Source organism: Tiliqua scincoides, chromosome 1 (genome assembly GCF_035046505.1).
Source record: "Tiliqua scincoides isolate rTilSci1 chromosome 1, rTilSci1.hap2, whole genome shotgun sequence".
Classification (NCBI taxonomy): domain Eukaryota; kingdom Metazoa; phylum Chordata; class Lepidosauria; order Squamata; family Scincidae; genus Tiliqua; species Tiliqua scincoides.
This window is the reverse complement of record NC_089821.1, coordinates 178,224,966-178,244,596: the sequence shown is the minus strand read 5'-3', so window position 1 is coordinate 178,244,596 and position 19,631 is coordinate 178,224,966. Positions and strand designations below refer to the sequence as shown.

Here is a 19,631-nt window from a genome sequence, read left to right as displayed (position 1 = left end):
TCCAGCAACTGCACTTTTTCAGCACTCATTTTGATGGCTTTCCATTCTACCAGGGAGACATCAAGTCTATATAATGAATTTTATTGATAACTCCAAGATTTCCTACAGATCCTGGCTGTGAACCTGGGAACCCGCAGAAAATGTTTCCAGTTGGGCTCTGCAGCTCCTAAAACCAGCCCTGCAACCTGCAACAAGAAGCAAATGGACTGAATTTGCATTGGCAAGGCTTTAAAAAAAATCTTTTAAAAAGGGGGGGGGGAAATCACCTTTTCCACATGAAATCATATCAGAATTAGGAGCAAGAACTTCTCTCTTTGCTGCTACTTGCGTGTGTGCGCGTGTGTGTGTTGTTTGGAGGGGGGGTTGCAAGTGAAACACTTTCATGCAATGACAGCTACTTTAAAATGCCTGATTTCTATGGGCAGTTCTAACTTCAGACGAGACTTAAACTGACTTCTCTACTGAAAACTCAAAGTTTCCCCATCAGGCCAGGGATGTGCATCACTCTGGTCTTTTCATATCTCTGTGTGGAGAACATGAGCTCCTACTGCTGAGAGCCCACCAGTGGAACGTTTCCGCCCGGCTGGCAGTCACGTGCCTACTGCTGCTTGCACTGAGCCCAGGGGAGCCTGCTGGATGCTTTGGGGTCCTCTAGTCCAGCCTTTGAGCTGATGAGTGACATGCTGGCTCCAGAGCCCGAGGAGGAGGGGGAAGAAGACCGCACCCCGCTCCTGTTGCGGGGGGACCACCCCATCGACAAGGCGGGTGAGAGCAGCAACATCTGAAGCCACTCTTCCCTCTGCCCCCCTTTGTTTGTGTGTGTGTTGTTTGGAGGGGGGTTGCAAGTGAAACACTTTCATGTACCCCCTCTTTGTCTCTGGCTGGGAAGGGCTCTGTGGGGTAACAGAAAAGCTGGGGGCCCCTACACACCCACACCCACCTACCTACCTCCTGGAGATCTTGGGGGGCCCACTGTTGTCCTCTGCAGGCTGGTGCTGCCTTTCCTTTTTTAAAAGGGACACTCCTATAGGGAAAGCTTGCCTTGTATCTAATAAGTGCAGTTTGGTGACAAGTCCAGATTACTGTACTCCTGTGTGAGCTCACTTGGAAGTGAGTCCCATTGTAAGTCCCAAGTGTGCATAGGATTGCAGCCTCAGTCTGTTTTGAGACCTGGAGATTGATAGATCTCTTGTGTGGCATGAACTGTTGTGGGCTGGTTTCACTGTTCATCCAATGAATGAAATGTTATCCTTGGTTGGCAGGTGAGGCAAACAGGCACAGAGGGGGAAATGGTTAATAACACAGGCCTACAAAATTGAGGATCAGAAAAGTTTTTCAGCACCTGAAGTATACCCAGGAATTGGAGTGACGTTTAAGGAAGCAAAATGTGTGTTGGCCTGTGTAATAGAAACCACAGGTCTGTGACATGCAAGAAGTACAATCTGTGATGCTTGTCTTATGAATAGTCACGATGCATTTCTTATAGATACAGTACCTGTATTATAACGTCACAAATTAGTTCTTGCATAAATGCATTATATGCCTGCTGGTTCCACTAGTTACACTGTTTTTCTATACCCACATAAGTATGTTTGCTAACTGAGCATAATGGTTAATGTGTCTGATGCAGTAGACTGGAGTCTAGGGGTGTCAAGCTTGTTTCATACAATGGGCTGAATAGCATTCATGACGCCAACTGAAGGCTGGTAGTGATGTCATTAAACGGGTCATAACCAAAAATGAGCACTTTTTCAGCACTTATTTTTAGTGCTGCAAATTAGCTGCAAATGACAGAAGAGAACATTGATTCATCTACCTCAGTATTACATCAATACCTTGCACTTTTGTCTCCTTAGGAACCAGAGAATGGATCAATGTCAAGAATTGATGAATGTCAAAGCATAGCCTTATTTAGCTTGCAAATTTATTTTGGCCGGTGAAAAATGTAAATAACTATATGATGCATGCAAATGTGTGTGAAAGCTAAATAAACAGAAATAAAAGAAAAATAAACATGAGAATGTCAGCAAACATTGTGCAAGGTTGGACAAAATTGAACTTAAGAGGAAAGCACTTGGATGAAATGTGAAATGTGGTAGTAATTTAAAATGGCTGAAAGGGTAAAGTGATGAAAGTCAAGTGAATGGAAGGCAAAGTATTGCTATATGCTAATTGACAGTGACCCTATAGAGCTTCAGGCAGGGTCCTCTCTAGCCCAACTCTGAGATGCCAGAAATTGTATCTCAGACTTTCTGCATGCTGATCAAGTACTTTACCATAAAGGTTATGATCATTTTGTGCATACGTGTAGGAAATGGCATCAGACTCTTGAGTAGATCATATGTTTGATGAACTCAGAGGCACACATTTTGTATTGTGTAGATGCACTGGAAAAGTATGACAGGCTGGCTGTGGCTTTGCTGTGCATATAATCACAGCAAAATGCATATATTGTTGTATGTGATGTCACTCGTAGTTTGTCTAAGAGTTTTGCTTAGTTTGAAACTAGAGGTATGTTTGCATGGCTGCCAGCTGAACTGTGTAAGTGAATTGCTGCACTGTCCATGTCTTAGACATGCCTCAGAAAAGCATTTCCAGGCCAAATGTTAAAATAAGGGGCTTGGTACATCTGTGAGGTACTATGTTGTGCGAGCGAGGGTGGAGAATTCTGAAATGGCCTTTCAAGACTAAGATGCACCTGGTGAATCCAAGTTTAAAACAACAGCCACTGTAGTTTGAAGCCCTCACAGTAGTATAAATTAAAACAACCAGAATTGTGCAACCAATGAGCCCGAGGGGGCTTTAGACTTGTCTTGAACAGCAGGTCCTTGTACCACAATGTAAACTTCTTTTGAAACTGAGTAGTGTTTCAAAAGCAGTTTTTGATTGGAAGGGAGTTTACTAATTCAACAAAAAAGTCAAAAATTCAAATGATCTAGGTTCATGCAAAGTGCTTGTGATAAGCCAATTCTTTTTACTCCACAGTATAGATAGCTTCGGTCTTCCCAGGTCCTGTCTTCATGAGGTTAAAGGTTTAAATATTTGTAGAATATTGAATATTGTTAGAATTATTCTGTAGAATTATTGAATATTGTTGTTGTTCATTTACTGTAAGCTTGAAAGCCAAAGTTCTGCAACCTAGAAATGGCAAAGACTGAAAAAGATGCAAGCAAACCATGCAGATACTGTATTTATTGAGTCTGCTTATAAAATATAGAGTCAAATGAATATACTAGAGTCAAATGAATTGTCAGTTGGCTACCCTAGATCAGACAGTATGTGCTTGTTACAAAATCAAGCAGCAATAGAAGTAGAGAGGTCTGACAGGATATTAAGAAACAGTTGATAAGAACAGTGGAAGAGAACCATCAACAGTTTAATAAGACTTCCAACTTAGGTGCTAGAAGACCTCCATGGATACATGAGTGAAAAGTCTATTACGAATGGTGTGGCATCTGCAAAGTTTAAGGAGCGAGGCAGTGAGCATCTGAAAGTTGGGTATAGTTTTATGATAGTGGAAAAGATGTTTGCTTATTATCAAATTTAGCAAACCGAAATGAGTAAACATTTTAACTGATAAATGCAAGGAAGGAAACCATATTGTAAAGACTGATAGCAGTTGCAAGGCATTCTGCCAAACTCCTTGTCTAAGTGACTGCATGTAACAGAACTAGTGTGAGGCAATGTATAAAATGTCCAGGTTCAGATACGCAACAAGCCATGGTTGGTTGAAATGTGAACAGGTGAGGAAGAAGCAAGAAGTTTGTGTCTCCTCTCCCCTCCCCTTCCGCACCCAGCTAAATTTCTATTCTATTTCCAGCTTCTGAGTTTAAGCCAGTTTCTCTGATGTCTGACCTGGAAAACTGATTTAAACCTGTCTGTAAATCAGGATATCAGACCACAGCTTTCCCTTTTGACAGGTTTGCAAATGAGGGGAGGAGCACATATGCAGGTTTGTCTGAATTAGGCTAGTGTTGTACTGGGAGGGAGGAAATTTGAGTTCAACTGTCTGCTTGGCCATGAACTCACTAGGTGGCAGAGTGAGAGTGTGAGAGTGAGAGAGAGAACACACGCATGATTAAATGAAGGTGGTGTTGGGATAATCCTTCATCTTTGCTTGCTTGGGGTTCATCTCATTTCCATCTTGCCTCTCATACTTTTCAACATCAATTGCTAGGACAGATTGTCTGGAGGTTGGGGACTGAGGTGTCTTCAGTATGCAGATGCCACCCAACTCTTTCTCTTTCATCAGATGACGGGGAACCAAATGGAGATAATGGCTCAGTGATAGATTGGATGAGAGCAAACAGACTGAAGCTTAATTCAGTCAAGATGGAGGTGCTGGTCAGTAGGAGTGCTGAGCTGGAGTTGAGTGTGTAGCCTGCTCTGGGTGGGGTAGTGCTCCCTGAAAGAGCAGATTCATAATTTGGGGGTGCTCCTGGATCCAGCTTTGCTCCTGTTTTTTTACTTCACCTAATGTACCAACTGCACTCCCTCTCAAAAGCAAATCAGTGCGACACACTTCCTAGTCACATTGAGGTTAGACTGTTGCAAGGTTGAAGGACTGACTTGGTACTCGGGAGTGAAGGTTCACAAGCTTTTATTTGAATTGCATACAATTGATCCACGGGACTCATGTCGCAAAGCTTGGACCCGGTTTTGATGGTGTCCCAAACCCTTATACAATTCTCAGCCCTTTGTCCTCAAATCTAGACTTCCCATTGGCTTACATTTTACTTCAGAAATGGGGCTAACTCCTAATAGGATACAGATAAGAAACTATTTACATAAAAGATGGAAAATAGGTGGGCAATAACTGGGCAAAACAGTTGATTGGCTTTGATTTACGTACAGGTGGGGTTTCACCTTAAAACTTAGCCAAAATTACACAATTCCCAAAAGGTTTTCAGAGACCAACAGGGTTTGCTATAGTACCATTTATCCAGTGTTGGATCTTATTCACATTCATCAATCCAATTAAAACTACTTTGAGAGGTCTTCTTACCAACCTCATTAAAGGAGCAGGTGTGAAGACTTCATCTTGGCAGAACTTCAGATCCGTACTCATCCCTCATTAGGACCTTGTTCGAGCGCCCTATCTTCTCCTTTTCTATGTGTTAGTAAAGCACTGTGGGGCCCTCTGCCAACTTTTGCAAAGCAAAGGTTTTTAAACTTCTAAACTTCTTTTATTAAGCGTCTCTTAAGACTTTTCTAAAATCAAGCAACTTTTGGTTTCCTATGGCCTTCTCCTATGATTATTATGTCCCCTTTTATGTGGGTTACAGGTTACTTTGTCCCTATATTGCATATATGTGCTTTTGCTCTAAATCAGTGAGTGAATGGTTTTGCCAAGGCGTGTATTTTCTGTCAAGGTCGTGAGGCCCTTCTCTGCCCGAAACTGGTACTTGCTTATCCAAGTTACATTCCAGACTCTGAGACCTATGCAACTTCTGTAAAACTTCTGTGAAACTAACAATCAGACTTGCAAAATGATTCTTTCTTAACATCCAACAACCTTTTCTGTTACCATCATATGTGTTGCTATGCTTATACTGGGCTGTCCAGTGGCTTTACAGTCTAGGGTCAAAGGTCACTTGCCTCAAGACCAGTGGTTCTTACACATTTAATACCGGGACCCACCGGGACAGAATGAGAATCTGTCGGGACCCACCAGAAGTGATGTCATGACCGGAAGTGACATCATCAAGCAGGAAAATTTTTAACTATCCTAGGCTGTAATCCTACCCACACTTACCCAGGAGTAAGTTTCCTTTACTATCATGGTTAAAAGAATATACATATTAGTTTGTTAAAAGTACAGGTCTATAACATTTCACCAAATGCAGTCACATATCATGGTAGCATCAAGTCTAAGATATTAAAAATAAAATATTGAAATGAATGGGGACCCACCTGAAATTGTCTTGCGACCCACCTAGTGAGTCTCGACCCACAGTTTGAGAAACACTGGGTTAGACTGTTTCCCTGCTATTCTTTGCCTTGTTTTGATTATTATTGGGGTAGTTTAATGGTTAAACAGTTTGATTTTTATATTGAGAACTAAAAATTGGGCCTTTTGTGTTTGTGAGTTACCTTGGTGGCCCTCTGAGGGCAGAAAGGTGGAATTTTGTTCCACCTTTCTAAATTAAACATCAATTTTAAGCAATGTAGACAAATTGATTTGATTTGATGCCACTATTCAGTATAACAAGAGTATGTGAGAAAGAGACTAATATGGTTACCCCTCTAGAAGTTGGTGATGTCCAGAAGCTTTTTCTGGAAACAGTATTGCATGAACAGATGGGCAAGGGGTTTGTTGAGGAAAGCAAACATGGCTGGTTCTTTAAGAGGCGCTGTGCAGCAGGATATTCCACCTGTAATGATGAGTCTGGAAGAAAGCCAAAGCAATTTGTGGAAGCAACACTGAATTATAGGTGGCCTCACTGATAAACAGCTGTTGATGCGAAGGTACAGTCACTTGCTACTTAAGGCCTAGGCAATAAAGCAGCAAATGCTCCAGCTTTCACAATTTGCCACGTCTAGTTTCTACGCCTCATTTGCAAGAATAAACATAGAGCGCAACTTCCTTAAACTGAGAGTGTTGTAGGAACTTTCCCTTCAGATCTTAGGAACATGTTGTTGGACCAGCACAACAGTGACTAAGAGGTGACATAGTTATGTCTTTGAAAACTAGGTTGGTTGTTAAAAAAGAAGCTCCTGGGGGTGTTAACGGTAAGGAATTGTTATTGTCTGGTTTTTTGGGTTCTCAAAATGTGCATGTGTGCTAAAGGCTGTTTGTGTGTGAGAGAGAGAAACAGCATAGACCTAAAGTGGAGTAATCATTAAAATTAAGACGATATGAGTGATGTTGTATATACCAAAAGTAGGACAATGTTGAACATGTTATAGTAGTTTGTGTATCATGTAAAATGTTATACCAAAGCGAATCGGAAATCATCCAGGAAAATGCATTTTTAAAAAAATATATAAAGTAACTCCCATTCATTTTTGTGGGATTTGCTATCACATCAGCTTGCATAAAATTGCAGCATTAGGCATTCTGGCACATGTACATCTCGAGCAAAATCTCTAGATAAATCGTAATAAATAAATAAAAGGAGTTGGCTTTTCAGAAATGGTCGTTATAATGCTCACATTTATATTGTAGTTTTTATGGGACTGTGGCCTGAAAACTTTAGGGAATGTGTTGCTAATGCCATAAAATAATGTTGGATTAATTTTTATTAAGGTCAGAAATCCTATCCACATTTTCCCAGAAGTAAGCCCCATTGACTATCATTGTTAAAAGCACATATACATTGTAGCCTGTTAAAAGTAGAGATCTCCCCAAATGCATTCACATGCCATGGTAGCATCAAGTCTAATGTATTGAAAATAAAATATTGAAATGAGTGGGGACCCACCTGAAATTGGTTCACAGCCCACCTAGTGGGTCCCTACCCACAGTTTGAGAAACAGTACTTTCAAGTAATTGGCATTTCTGTAGTAGAGTTGTCAAATTTTTCAAGTGATATTTGTTGAACCAGGTGTCTGGTCAGGTTATGTACAAGCCCTTCACTTTGCAGTGTTGGGTTATCTATTACAGTGGTCTGCCCTCAGTGCTGGATGGATCTGGATGATTTCCTGACTGCTGTCTGGGACTTTCTTGTGAACATGGATGACAATTTTGTTAATACGTTGATCTGTAGAATATAGAGATGCTATGACTTTGTCTGATTGTGTATGTGCTTTTCTTCCCCCATTCAAGTCACTCATTGACCAAAGCAAACAAACCTGTATCTCTTGCAGCTTTAATTAGTCTTAGGTTGGAATTATATTCTGTATATACTTACTTGGAACTCAATCTAATTAGGTACAACAGGACTTCTGAATAAAGGTAGGAGCAGGTTGTTGGCTTTCTGATATCAGAAAATCTTAAGTTCTATTGATTCTTAACTTCCAGAGTTTGGGGTTGTATTACCTTCTGTTGCATTACCTTGGTTTCCTCATTTAAATTGCAAAAATATGTTTTCATCTTTATTTACTGCCCATTCTCCAAAGTGCTTAGGAGCTCACAGCTCCTTCCCCATCCTTTAGCCTCTCAACAGCCCTGGAAGATGGGTTAGTAGACTGAAGCTTCATGCCTGAGGGGAATTTGAATCCAGGTCTCCCTGATCTGAGCCCAACACTCTAATCTAGTGTTTCTCAAACTGTGGGTCGGGACCTAGTAGGTGGGTTGTGAGTCAATTTCAGGTGGGTCCCCATTCATTTCAATATTTTATTTTCAATACATTAGACTTGATGCTACCATGGCATGTGAATGCATTTGGGGAAACGTTACAGACCTGTACTTTTAACAAGCTTCTATGTATATACTATGTATGTACTATGTATATGCTGTGTACTACTATGTAGAACAAAACAGGTAATATTATAATGCCATTGTACAAATCGATGGTAAGGCCACACCTGGAGTGTTGCGCCCAGTTCTGGTCGCCGCATCTCAAAAAGGACATAGTGGAAATGGAAAAGGTGCAAAAGAGAGCCACTAAGGGCACAATCCTAAACCCTTATGTCAGTGCTTTCCAGCACTGACATAAGAGCAATGCAGCTCTGAGGTAAGGGAAAAAACATTCCCTCACTTTGAGGAGGCCTGGAAAGCACTGACATAAGGGGTTAGCATTGCGCCCTAAGATGATTACTGGGCTGGAGCACCTTCCATATGAGGAAAGGCTACGGCGTTTGGGCCTCTTCAGCCTAGAAAAGAGACGCCTGAGGGGGGACATGATTGAGACATACAAAATTATGCATAGGAAGGATAAAGTGGATGGAGAGATGCTCTTTACACTCTCACAACAACAGAACCAGGGGACTTCCTCTAAAATTGAGTGTTGGGAGAGTTAGGACAGACAAAAGAAATTATTTCTTTACTCAGCGTGTGGTTGGTCTGTGGAACTCCTTGCCACAGGATGTAGTGACGGCATCTGGCCTAGATGCCTTTAAAAGGGAATTGGACAAGTTTCTGGAGGAAAAATCCATTATGGGTTATAAGCCATGACATGTATGTGCAACCTGATTTTAGAAATGGGCTATGGCAATGCCAGATGTAAGGGAGGGCACCAGGATGCAGGTCTCTTGTTATCTGGTATGCTCTCTGCAGCATTTGGTGGGCGACTGTGAGATACAGGAAGGTGGACTAGATGGCCTATGGCCTGATCCAGTGGGGCTGTTCTTATGTTCTTTTTTTTTTTTTTAACAAAAAATAGTAAATGGGACTTACTCCTGGGTAAGTGCTGGTAGGATTGCAGCCTAGGATTGTTAAAAATTTTCCTGCTTGATAATGTCACTTCTGGTCATGACATCACTTCTGGTTGGTCCTGACAGATTCTCATTCTAAAAAGCGGGTCCTGATGATAAATGTGTGAGAACCACTGCTCTAATCAATACACCACACAGGCCCAATTGCATTGTGTCTTTATCTCAACCTTAAAACTGTAGGTTTTGATTGCTGATGCAGATATTTTTTAAAAATCAACCTTCTAAACATCAAGCGAAGTGCATTTTTGAGGCAAAGGATTTTGGAAAGTACTCTGAGGAATGAAGTACAAATTCTGTCTGTCTGCTTCTATATGAGATCACTGTGACTTTCTGACATTCATTTTGTGTTATCTGTTATGAATAAAACTTGGTCATCTTGTATATTAGCCTCTATTTATACCTCTGTGAGGATTGCTTCACTCATTTATTTAGCTGTGTAAACTGTTTTGTGAACTGTCTTGTTGAAAAGTGGTATATAAACACTGAATAATAAATTTGTGATAGTTAACTTTTGTACTCTTATTTTTGCTTTACAGTGGTAGAGATAAGAGGTGGCCCAGAGGCAGACCTAATATTCCAAGGAACACACCCAAGGAACACAAAGAGCCCCATTCTCTTATTTATCTATTTAAATGTTTGACAGTATATTCTGCCTTTCTCTCCAAATAATTGGAGCTCTCAGGGCAGCATACAATATGGTTAAAAAAGTAAAATGCAAAATAAGGACAAAAATATGTAAAGTGTGATATAAATATAAAGTGTAATAATTGTAAAATATTCATAAAGAATAGTGCAATAGAAACATTAGCACAGAATATGGAATACATGCATAAAATGTATTATATACTCCAACTTTTTCCTCTAAGGCACAAGCTAAGACAGACTGGGAAACAGTAGTGACCAGTCTTGGAGCACAATCCTACACTTCTCTGCTCAGAAATAAGTCCAATTTTCTTTACTGCAGTTTCAAGAAAGTATGCAAATGATTGCAGCCTTAAGTAGCTGTTGTTAATGATGCAAGGGAGGAACCCTTTGCCTGTGACTCAACTCATGTGGGCAGTGGTGTAGCTAATGATCATGTAGCCCGGTGCCAAGCTCAAAATGTTGTCCCGGAAGTGATGTCACAACTAGAAGTGACGTCACACCCAGGCTTTTTAAAAAGTGAAAATTGGGAGGAACCCACCTCCTCCCTACAGCAGCTCACCACCCACTTGCTCTGCTGCCTCCTCTAGCTAGTGGCATAGCTAAGGCATCTATCTGCAAATATCTGTCAAAGAAGATTTTGTAGCCCCCCCCCCCGCATGACGAAATCAAATTTAATTAAGTAAATAAAGTTATTGGTTCCATGCTGAATCATAATAACCTCATTGGCACTCAGAACAAACAGTCTCAGGTCAATTTGGAGTTAAGCAAATCCACTTTTTGTTCCACAAGTCAGTTGTGTTTTCATTTTGTGGTTAATTGGCCATAACTTTTGATGGAAAACAGATATTCTAGTGCTGTTTGTTTCATTGCATTCTGCATTAAATTACCTTTCCAAAAGATATATAACATGATGGTATTATTCATACATACCAAGATTTTTCACTATTTGGATCACTAGCGTCAAACTCAGCTTGTTGCCCCCTAAAGCTTGATGCCTGGTATTACTGCTACCCCCTGTACCCCCTTAGCTATGCCACTGCATGTGGGAATGAGTCAATGGGCAGAGCAATTGTTGTTAGCCTTTCCTCCCTTGTTCAGTTAAAAATACAGCCCCCATTAAAAACTGATTGCCAACAGAGCTATAGGAATTGAATTATTTGATGCAATTAACTATATAATTAACTGCAGTTTGAACTAAAGGTTGAGACTAATTATTCACATGAGTTCCAAGCACTCATGTGGATTGAAAAACGCACTATAGCAAATCAATTTAAAAAGCAAAGTTCATTTGCTCCAGTGATTGAAAAACAGCCTTGCTGACCTTTGGACTCTAAGAGTAATTAAGAAGACAGTCCATCAGCACTTCACTCAGCCCCTCTCTTCACCAATGCAAAATGATCACCTTTCTTTCACATGCTGGGGGAAGGGAGGGGTCTGCATGAGAGAGAAGGATTGATGGATTGTTAGCCTGCTGCCCCCCCTCTCATTAAGGAGGCTGTTGATAAAGGACTGTTAAGGTTTTAAAAATGATTTTAAAGGGATGCATTTTTCCCCTTCTCCAGGGATCAGCACATTCTTTCTCATTTGCAGGGGCCATTCGTGTTGAGTCAAATCAGTGTATAAAAAATCTGTGTATAAATAGACTGGACTTGTATATGAATTGAATTATTTTATGCAATTAACACTAATTACTGTATATGTGTCTTGGTTTCATTCTGTCTCAGTGCCAATATGCTGTTCCGCTCGCCTCAGCTTAGCAATATGGGCCTTCTTTGGATTTTTCCTCTTATATGCCCTCCGTGTGAATTTAAGTGTTGCCCTAGTGGACATGGTAGAACCAAACGCAAGCTTGACCAAAAATACAACTTCCAAAATGTGTCCAGAACATTCTTCTACTCCAACTATTCCTCGTAACACTACGGTAATTTTATAAAATCTACTTTCTAAACGATGTACTGTTGTAACGTTTTTATGTAGCAGAATTGTCTACAGTGCACACTGCCTGTACAGCAGTAGCGAGAATTTTCAGGACAGGTTTCTTCCAAGAATGCTGGTTTCAGCAGCAGTGTCTATAAAAGATGCAAAAAAGAGGACCTTTGGTTACATGTTGCTTTCTTCACAAGACAGCTTTCTGAACCAGGCTAGGTAGGAAGAAAGATCATTCCAGCAGGAATCTGTATTTTTGACAATGCTTAAAATTATCTCAAGTGGTGTGGACTAATGGGTGTTGTTCCTGATGAATTAGTTAATGCATTCAGTAACTGGTTGGAGTCTAAATCACCAGGACCTTTTCTCAGGTTCCTAGGAAAGCGCCTTATACAGAACTAGACCATTGGTCCATCTAGCTCAGGGGTGTCAAACTCACTTCATATAGTGGCCAAATAGAGGCTGCTGAGGGCAGGAAGTGATGATATTAAACAGAAAGTGGTGCAGGTGTTGACAAGAAATAAGCATTTTTTCTCACCTAGGAACTCATTAACTGCAAATGACAGAAGAGGAAATATGCAAATCTTGATCACATTTTCAAGATATCAGAGAGCCCAAATAGCACACAGGCCATCCTTTCAGCAGTGCTGCTTCTGCTGAGGCATCATTTCACAGTTTGGCAGCTAAGAGGTGCTCTGCAAAATGATGTCTTGGCAGAAGTGGCACTGCTGAAAGGGTGGCCTGTGTGATAATTGGGTTCTCCCAGTGCCTCAGTGGTATCTCCCTCTCTCACTCCTCTTGGTCTACCCTTGTACCACTCCTTACCTTCTAATCTCCTTTTGTCTGTCCCTTCCAGCACCTTGGCTGAAGGAGTGCTGCTGAAAGGGTGGTGCTGGGAGAGCCCTGTTGTCACGTGGGCCGCCCTTTCAGCAGTGACATCTCAACAGAAGCAGTGTTGCTATAAGTGTAGCTGGCATGATAATTGGGCTCTCCCAGCACCACTCTCTCAGCAGCACTGCTTCTGCCCATGCATCATTTTGCAGCTGAACAGCTGATGGTAGTTCTGAGGCAGCCCAATTATCACATGGGTTGGATAAACCAATTAGCATTAACCCCTGCTAATTGGGTAAGAGGCACTTTTTCAAGTGGGTGCTCCTTTTTTTAGCAGGGGGAGAGTAACTGGCCCACCTCACCCCAGCAGTGTCTGTTCTAGTGGCTGTCTGCTGGTATTCATTTGCATCTTTTTAGATTGGGAGCCCTTTTGGGACAGGGAGCCATTTAGTTATTTGATTTTTCTCTGTAAACCGCTTTGTGAACTTTTAGTTGAAAAGCGGAATATAAATACTGTTAATAATAATAATAATAATAATAATAAAGCTTCTGCAAGCCATATCCAACCCATGGCCCTTATGTTTGCCACCCGTAATCTAGCTAGTTGCTGTCAGTGCAGACTAGCAGTGGCTCTCCAGGGTTTCAGATACAGCAGAAGAATATTTCTATTCAAAGATAACCAGAAACTGATCCTGGAACCTTCTGAATGCAATGTATGTGCTCTGCTACTAATGAATTACAGATTATACAAGGGTTCTTTCACTGCAGTTCTGACCACAAGAATCTCTCTCAAAATCATGTCGTGTTATCTTTATTTGAAATAGCCCTTGAAGTTCTGCCTACCACAATGACTTTCATGTTTTATCTGCATCTTCTCAGAAGTATGTTTCACAAAAAAAGAAGCTACAGTCATCCTCCATCAAATCCCTCTTAATTTTTTCTTCCTCCATGCTTTTTTCTGAACATGCTCTCATCTGCATCTATTTCCTTAATCTCTTTCCAGTCCAATTATTTTCCGTAGTTGCTACATATCACATCTAGGAAAAAAATAATGGATAGAATCCATGAGTTAGACAATGTTTTAAAATGTTTTTTTCCTTTGCTTTTGATTTGTTCAGTCTGGTTCAGCTGTGCTGTCATGTTAATTAGTTGTTTTATAATTTGTCTTGGGGTGGAGGGTATTGTGACTTGCCTTGGGCACCTTTCTGTGGGTGGAGAAAGGCAAGATAGAAATGTTTTAAAATAAATAAAATTCAGACCTGTGCTAGAAAAACAAAGTTCCTGCAAAGTATCTTGCTCATCCTGTCCTCACTGTTGTAGTCTCCCCTCTGCCCAAACCATTCCTGGGGATATGGGAGCCATCAGAAATAGATTGGGATGCAGTACAGGGCTGGCAGAAGTGACTTCCACTCGGTTTCTGGCAATCCCCCCCCCCCGTTGTATTGCATATTGTTTCCACAGGTTCTCAGATCTTCCAGAACAGCTTTTCAGAGATGCTGTTGGGACTGCAGAGGGGAAGAGAGAAAGGGAAAGTGACCCTTCAGGGGCTGCATTACACTTGCACAGGGCTAGATTTAACCCATTATTTATGCTGTCACTTGTAAAGAGTCCCATTGGCATCTGGTTTGCTTTGAAGTGCGTGAGTTGTGAAGCTCCTGTGGGTGTCCAGACCAATCAAGCCAACAGGATCACCTACCCAGCCCCTCCCCACACACTGCAGCACAAGCAGCTTTTTCTCCTTTTAAGCACTTTAAAGAGCACCATGATTTGGAGGATGTTGCTGCTCTGAAAACAAAAGGAAAAAGCCCTGCAGCACATTCCCATCTTCCTGATGTTTAGAAAAGAATACAGAAAAACTTTGTTGCATTTATGTTAAAGGGTCCTTTGGCACAACCCATTAGTCCCCATAGCCTGTTGTAACTAAGCCTAAGTAACTGACGGAAATGAAGGCATTCTTCCCCTCTCTCCATGCTCTCCCCTTCTTTTACTATCTTCCCCATTCTCATATTTTAGATTGTATGCTCCTTGGGGCAGGGATCTATTCCTTTGTTCTTGGTAAAGTTCTGTGCATACTGATATTGGCATATACTGTAGTCTTCAAAGCATCACAGCCAGTGTATAAAACTTTGAACTCGAAAACATGGTGTCCTGTTCTATCTCATCTGTGGGCTCAGGACCCAATCCTATCAAATTTTCCAGCACTGGTGCAGTTGCAGTGCAGCCCCAAGGTAAGACAAACGTTTCCATACCTTAAGGAGTCCATACCTGTGACTGCACCCCCACCACAGAATGCAGTGCATGCCACATTGGCACAGCTGCACCAGCACTGAAAAACTGGATAGGATTGGGCCCTCACTGAGCTAATTCAAATGTTCAGAAAAGGCATATGTTATCCTCCTTGGACTGTACCACAGGAACATAAATAAGCATTTGCATGATTCACTGTTCCCCTATATTCACATTTTCATGACTACAGAAAATGTGACTATAGAAAGGGGAAGGGTTCCTCAACTGAACCTTCTCCCTCATGTGCTAGCTCATCACACACAAGTGAAAAGGGCATGGGGCATGCAATCTCCTATCTGTTTATTCTAGGACTGTACCACATGCTTTTTCTGTTAGCTCACTAATAATATTTAAGAAGTTATTGTTTGGCTGTAGTTCCCCTCTGAGAGTAAGAGTATGATGAATTTCCTCATAGAATTGTTATGAAGAATACTGTTTAAAATGCTGTTCTTAAGTTTTTGGAATGTATTGTAAGGTGTTCGTAAAGGATCTCAGGCATGTGGAACAGCAGCATAAAAATGAAAAGCAAGCAGAGAAAGGTGTTGGAAGAAATTTGTTTATTCAGTGAACTAAAAGTTGTTCATCGTTAAAAGACAATATATCGTGTTCTTGTGCTTCTGCTCTCTTTAGCATGCAAGGACTGAATTGGCAAATGGAGCGAAAACAATTCCTGGCAGCATAGTGGCTGGAATTTATTAAGCCATTTCATGTGACTTGGTGAGGTTGCTTTTTGGATGTTGATAGAGAGCTCTTTCTGCACATCTCTCATGAGAACAAGCACCTACTTCTCTACACCCTGGACAGGTGTGAGTGGAGAAGATTGTTTGTTTTCCATTCTGTAGGTGGGGGAATGAATGTCCTAGAGAGTGGTGCACGGTGACTGGACAGCGATGAGCAGTCCTTTGCTCTGTGATGCAGGGGGAAAAGAATGAGACCCATGAGCCCTTTCTCTCTCCTTTTTCAGGGCAAAAAGTATGCTTGGGATGCAGATACTCAAGGCTGGATCCTTGGTTCATTCTTCTATGGCTACATCATTACTCAGATTCCTGGTGGATATCTTGCACGTCAGATTGGGGGGAAAATGCTGCTGGGCTTCGGCATCCTGAGTACCTCAGTTTTCACACTGTTTACACCTTTAGCAGCCAATTTAGGAGTTGGATACCTCATAGCAGTCAGAGCTTTGGAAGGCCTGGGAGAGGTAATCTATTCGTCCTTCTTTAATGTTAACATTGGGAAGATGGGAGAGGAGCATAGAAGTGATGCAAGCCCATTATTTGACCACCCACTCCTTTGCAGCCTTACTTCAGGTGCTAATGCCACCATATCACTCCCTATGCAAACTCACAGGAGAGTAAACCCCATTGAACTCAATGGGCCCTACTTCTCATAGACATACACAAGTGCTCTCCTATGCATGTTTACTGAGGAGTAAGTCCCACTACAGTTAATAGCACTTCCCAAGGATTGCAGCCTTGGCATAATTATATGGGAGTCCTCATCTAGCCTATCAGTGCAGTTTGGTAGAGAAAGACAGAAATTTCAATCTGAGAGCTGAGGTTGCTTTCTCTCTGTCTCAGCCTGTGTTCCAATCTGCAGAATTACCTGTCCTGCAGCATTGTTATGAAGTCAAGGGCATAGTAAAGATTGTAACACACCTTGTTAAATAGGAGTGCAGTGGAAGACGCTGATAAGAAGGGATGGGGCAGAGTTGATGAGATGATCTCTGCAGAACTTGGGAAGAGTGGAAGGACTAAACTTGCTGAGAGAATGGTGGGAGCCCTAAAACCTTAGAATTGTGAAAAATGTCCACTGCATAGACACAACATGTCTTCACTTTGCACTGGAAAAATGTTAAAACATTGTGCAACACAATCCAAATTCTGCCCTAAGAATTCTGCAACCTTTCTAAGAGCGCAATCCTAACCAACTTTCCAGCTCTGAGGTAAAGGCAATGCCTTACCTTGAGGAGGTCTCTATGACTGCCCGCAACTACAGGATGCAGCACACACCCCACTGGCACAGCTATGCCAGTGCTGGAAAGTTGGTTAGGATTGTGCAAATGAGCAAATTTGCATAATTTATCTTATTCTTCATAATTTATTCATGAATTTTTCAATTTATTCTGTTTTTTTGCTAGCTGTAGGGAGAGGCACAGTGGGACAGAGAAATGCCATCGCCAGAAATTGTATTTAGACACTGTCCTGACTGGTGTGAATTTAGGAGATAGAGCTCAGATACTTCAGGCATGTCTTCCCAGACATAAGGCCTAGAAAATCACTTTTTTAAAAAAGAGACATTCTTAGGTAGATGAATCCCATACATGGTGCCACATTCTGTGCTTGTGTTTCTCCTGCAGATTTGCAGCATACATACAGACCTGCCCTCAGCTTCCTCCCAGGGTGAATAAGGTTTTTTAAGATTGATACCTATTGCAGAGGCTGTAGTTTCATTTGGTAATTTTTATTCAGAATCCATGTTGTGTGCTTTAGATGTCTAGTTTCAGATTTATTAATCACTCTCCCTGATGCAAAATGAAGTCCCTATTCCACCCCATTTCCTGTTCTTTGTCGCATGCTGGCATTTGACTATCCCAATTGGAGAAATTCATAAGGTCAAAATATTTTTCTTTCTGTTACTTAGCAGAAACTAAAAATTCAGCATAATTGTTGTGCCCACAAAGCACATTAAGCTAAAGAGCTGAGGCAGGCAAGAAATTAGTTCTGCTTAATTTCCTGTGTGTTATGCACCGTTGTCTAGAAATAGCTTCATGTTAATGCTGCCAGTAGTTTCTCAGGCTGTTCTGAAGGGAGGAGTTTCATGGATGTAAAATGTTCACCTATACTATGCTATAAAACAAACTTCTTTTCTAGGGTGTCACTTTTCCTGCTATGCATGCCATGTGGTCCTCTTGGGCTCCTCCATTGGAACGCAGTAAACTTCTTAGTATTTCGTATGCAGGTGAGACTTATAAGATGCCCATGTGGGTCAGTGCAGATGTGATGTCAGGCTTTCCTTGACTCTTCTCTCACCAAAAATAAAAAAAAATAAAATCTACTTTTCCCCTGCACTCTCATGGCTGTCCAAAACCATGGCTCATTTTTGTGTGCACAGTCATTAGCATGACTAACAGCCCAACCCCATGCTCACCATCGCCCAGGGCTGCAGCAGCGCCAAAATGGCGACTGCTGTTTCCTATGGGTGTTGGGCCAGCTCTGTGAGTCTCCTCAGGGTAAGGGAGTGTTTGCTCCCAGGTAATGCTGCCGCGATGCCAGTATGTCCCCTTGGATCTGTGCCTGCTAACCACAAGGTGAGCCAAAGTTCACAGGGTATTCAAAGAAGCACTCCCTCTTTGTAAGATCTGGAAGAGCTAGACCTGTGTGCTCAGTAAAAAAATGACCGGGGGGGGGGGGCTTTGGGGGATTTACTGAAGGAATAGGTGCCAGCTAACCATAGGGTGAGCCAACATCCCCAGACCTCCTAATGCCTTATAAGGCATGAAAAACGTCGCTTCCAGTTTTATGAAAAAGCAGTAGTCATTAAAAAAAATTCTAGGGCTCATTATGAGCCCAGCAGAAGCCGCAGGCAGATTTGTGCAGCTTTTGCTGGGCTCAGAGGACCAGAAGCTCTACTTCCCTCACCTATAGAGGGGTGTGCGTGGAGGGGCTGCAGACCCAATCCACAAATAAGTGAGTCCGCGGATACGGGGGTCCCCCTGTATTTACCAACTAATAAGCAAAAGGCCACAGCTGGTACCCAAACCTGCTGTTAAGGCTGCAGGTTTCCCCCACCCAGGTGTAGGACTTGAACCAGGCTGGCCTGCATTCATATCCTTCTTGTTCATTGAGTTATGTTGGGCTGGTACACTCTCTCAGCTGACTTTCCTCATAGCATTGGTTTGAAGATAAACTGGGATGGATGGAGAATCCATATTCATAGACCTGAACAACTTGGACAGAGGGTATAATGTGAGAAATAAATATTAAATTTCAAACTTTAAATTCTAGGTGCACAGTTAGGAACTGTTGTGTCTCTTCCGTTGTCTGGCTTGATCTGCTTTTATATGAACTGGATTTATGTATTCTACATATTTGGTAAGTATTCTTATTGGAAATGTAATCCTGTTGAATGTTTTGTGTAGAACATTTTGCACCTGATTATCACAAATAAATAAAAATACTTGTACAATTATGCTTGGTTTGGTGAATTTTTTGTCAAGAGAATACTGTGTGTGCTTGTCAAGAAACAAAATATATTAAGACCTCCCAATGAGGAAAAGTTTATAGTTTGGGGTGGAGGTGTGTGTTTATAAAAACAACCCAGTTCTTTCACTAAATAGGATCATTTTGTAAACAGCTCTCTGACTCTCTTTTGTATTTATAGCTTATGTAAGACTTGGTTCAGACATTGCTTTCCCAGTCTAACAACCTGTAGTTTGATAGATAGGGTTCCATCAGTGAGCTTGCTTTTCCCCCCCTTCCATTCATACACATTCACACACAGAGAGCTCAGCTTCATAGATTTCCTGGATTGTTAAACCCCAGTTTGGCATGATTTCTAAACCAAGAAACTGTTTGAACTTGCCCTACAAACTAACCACCCAGTGCTGAGCTGCCCAGCGCATGGGG

General features: G+C 41.6%; 1 protein-coding gene across 2 annotated transcripts in view; it reads left to right on the top strand.

The window, feature by feature from the left end:
- Nucleotides 1-618: 618 nt before the first annotated feature.
- The window catches only part of SLC17A5 (solute carrier family 17 member 5), a 31,655-nt gene continuing 12,642 nt past the window's right edge, over nucleotides 619-19,631 (top strand). For both annotated transcript variants that reach the window (XM_066609617.1, XM_066609623.1), the window contains exons 1-5: nucleotides 619-765; nucleotides 11,688-11,884; nucleotides 15,971-16,204; nucleotides 17,877-17,964; nucleotides 19,011-19,097. In XM_066609617.1, the coding sequence (XP_066465714.1) occupies nucleotides 672-765; nucleotides 11,688-11,884; nucleotides 15,971-16,204; nucleotides 17,877-17,964; nucleotides 19,011-19,097 (700 nt within the window). In that variant the 5' untranslated portion in view covers nucleotides 619-671. The remainder of the gene's footprint in view (nucleotides 766-11,687; nucleotides 11,885-15,970; nucleotides 16,205-17,876; nucleotides 17,965-19,010; nucleotides 19,098-19,631) is intronic.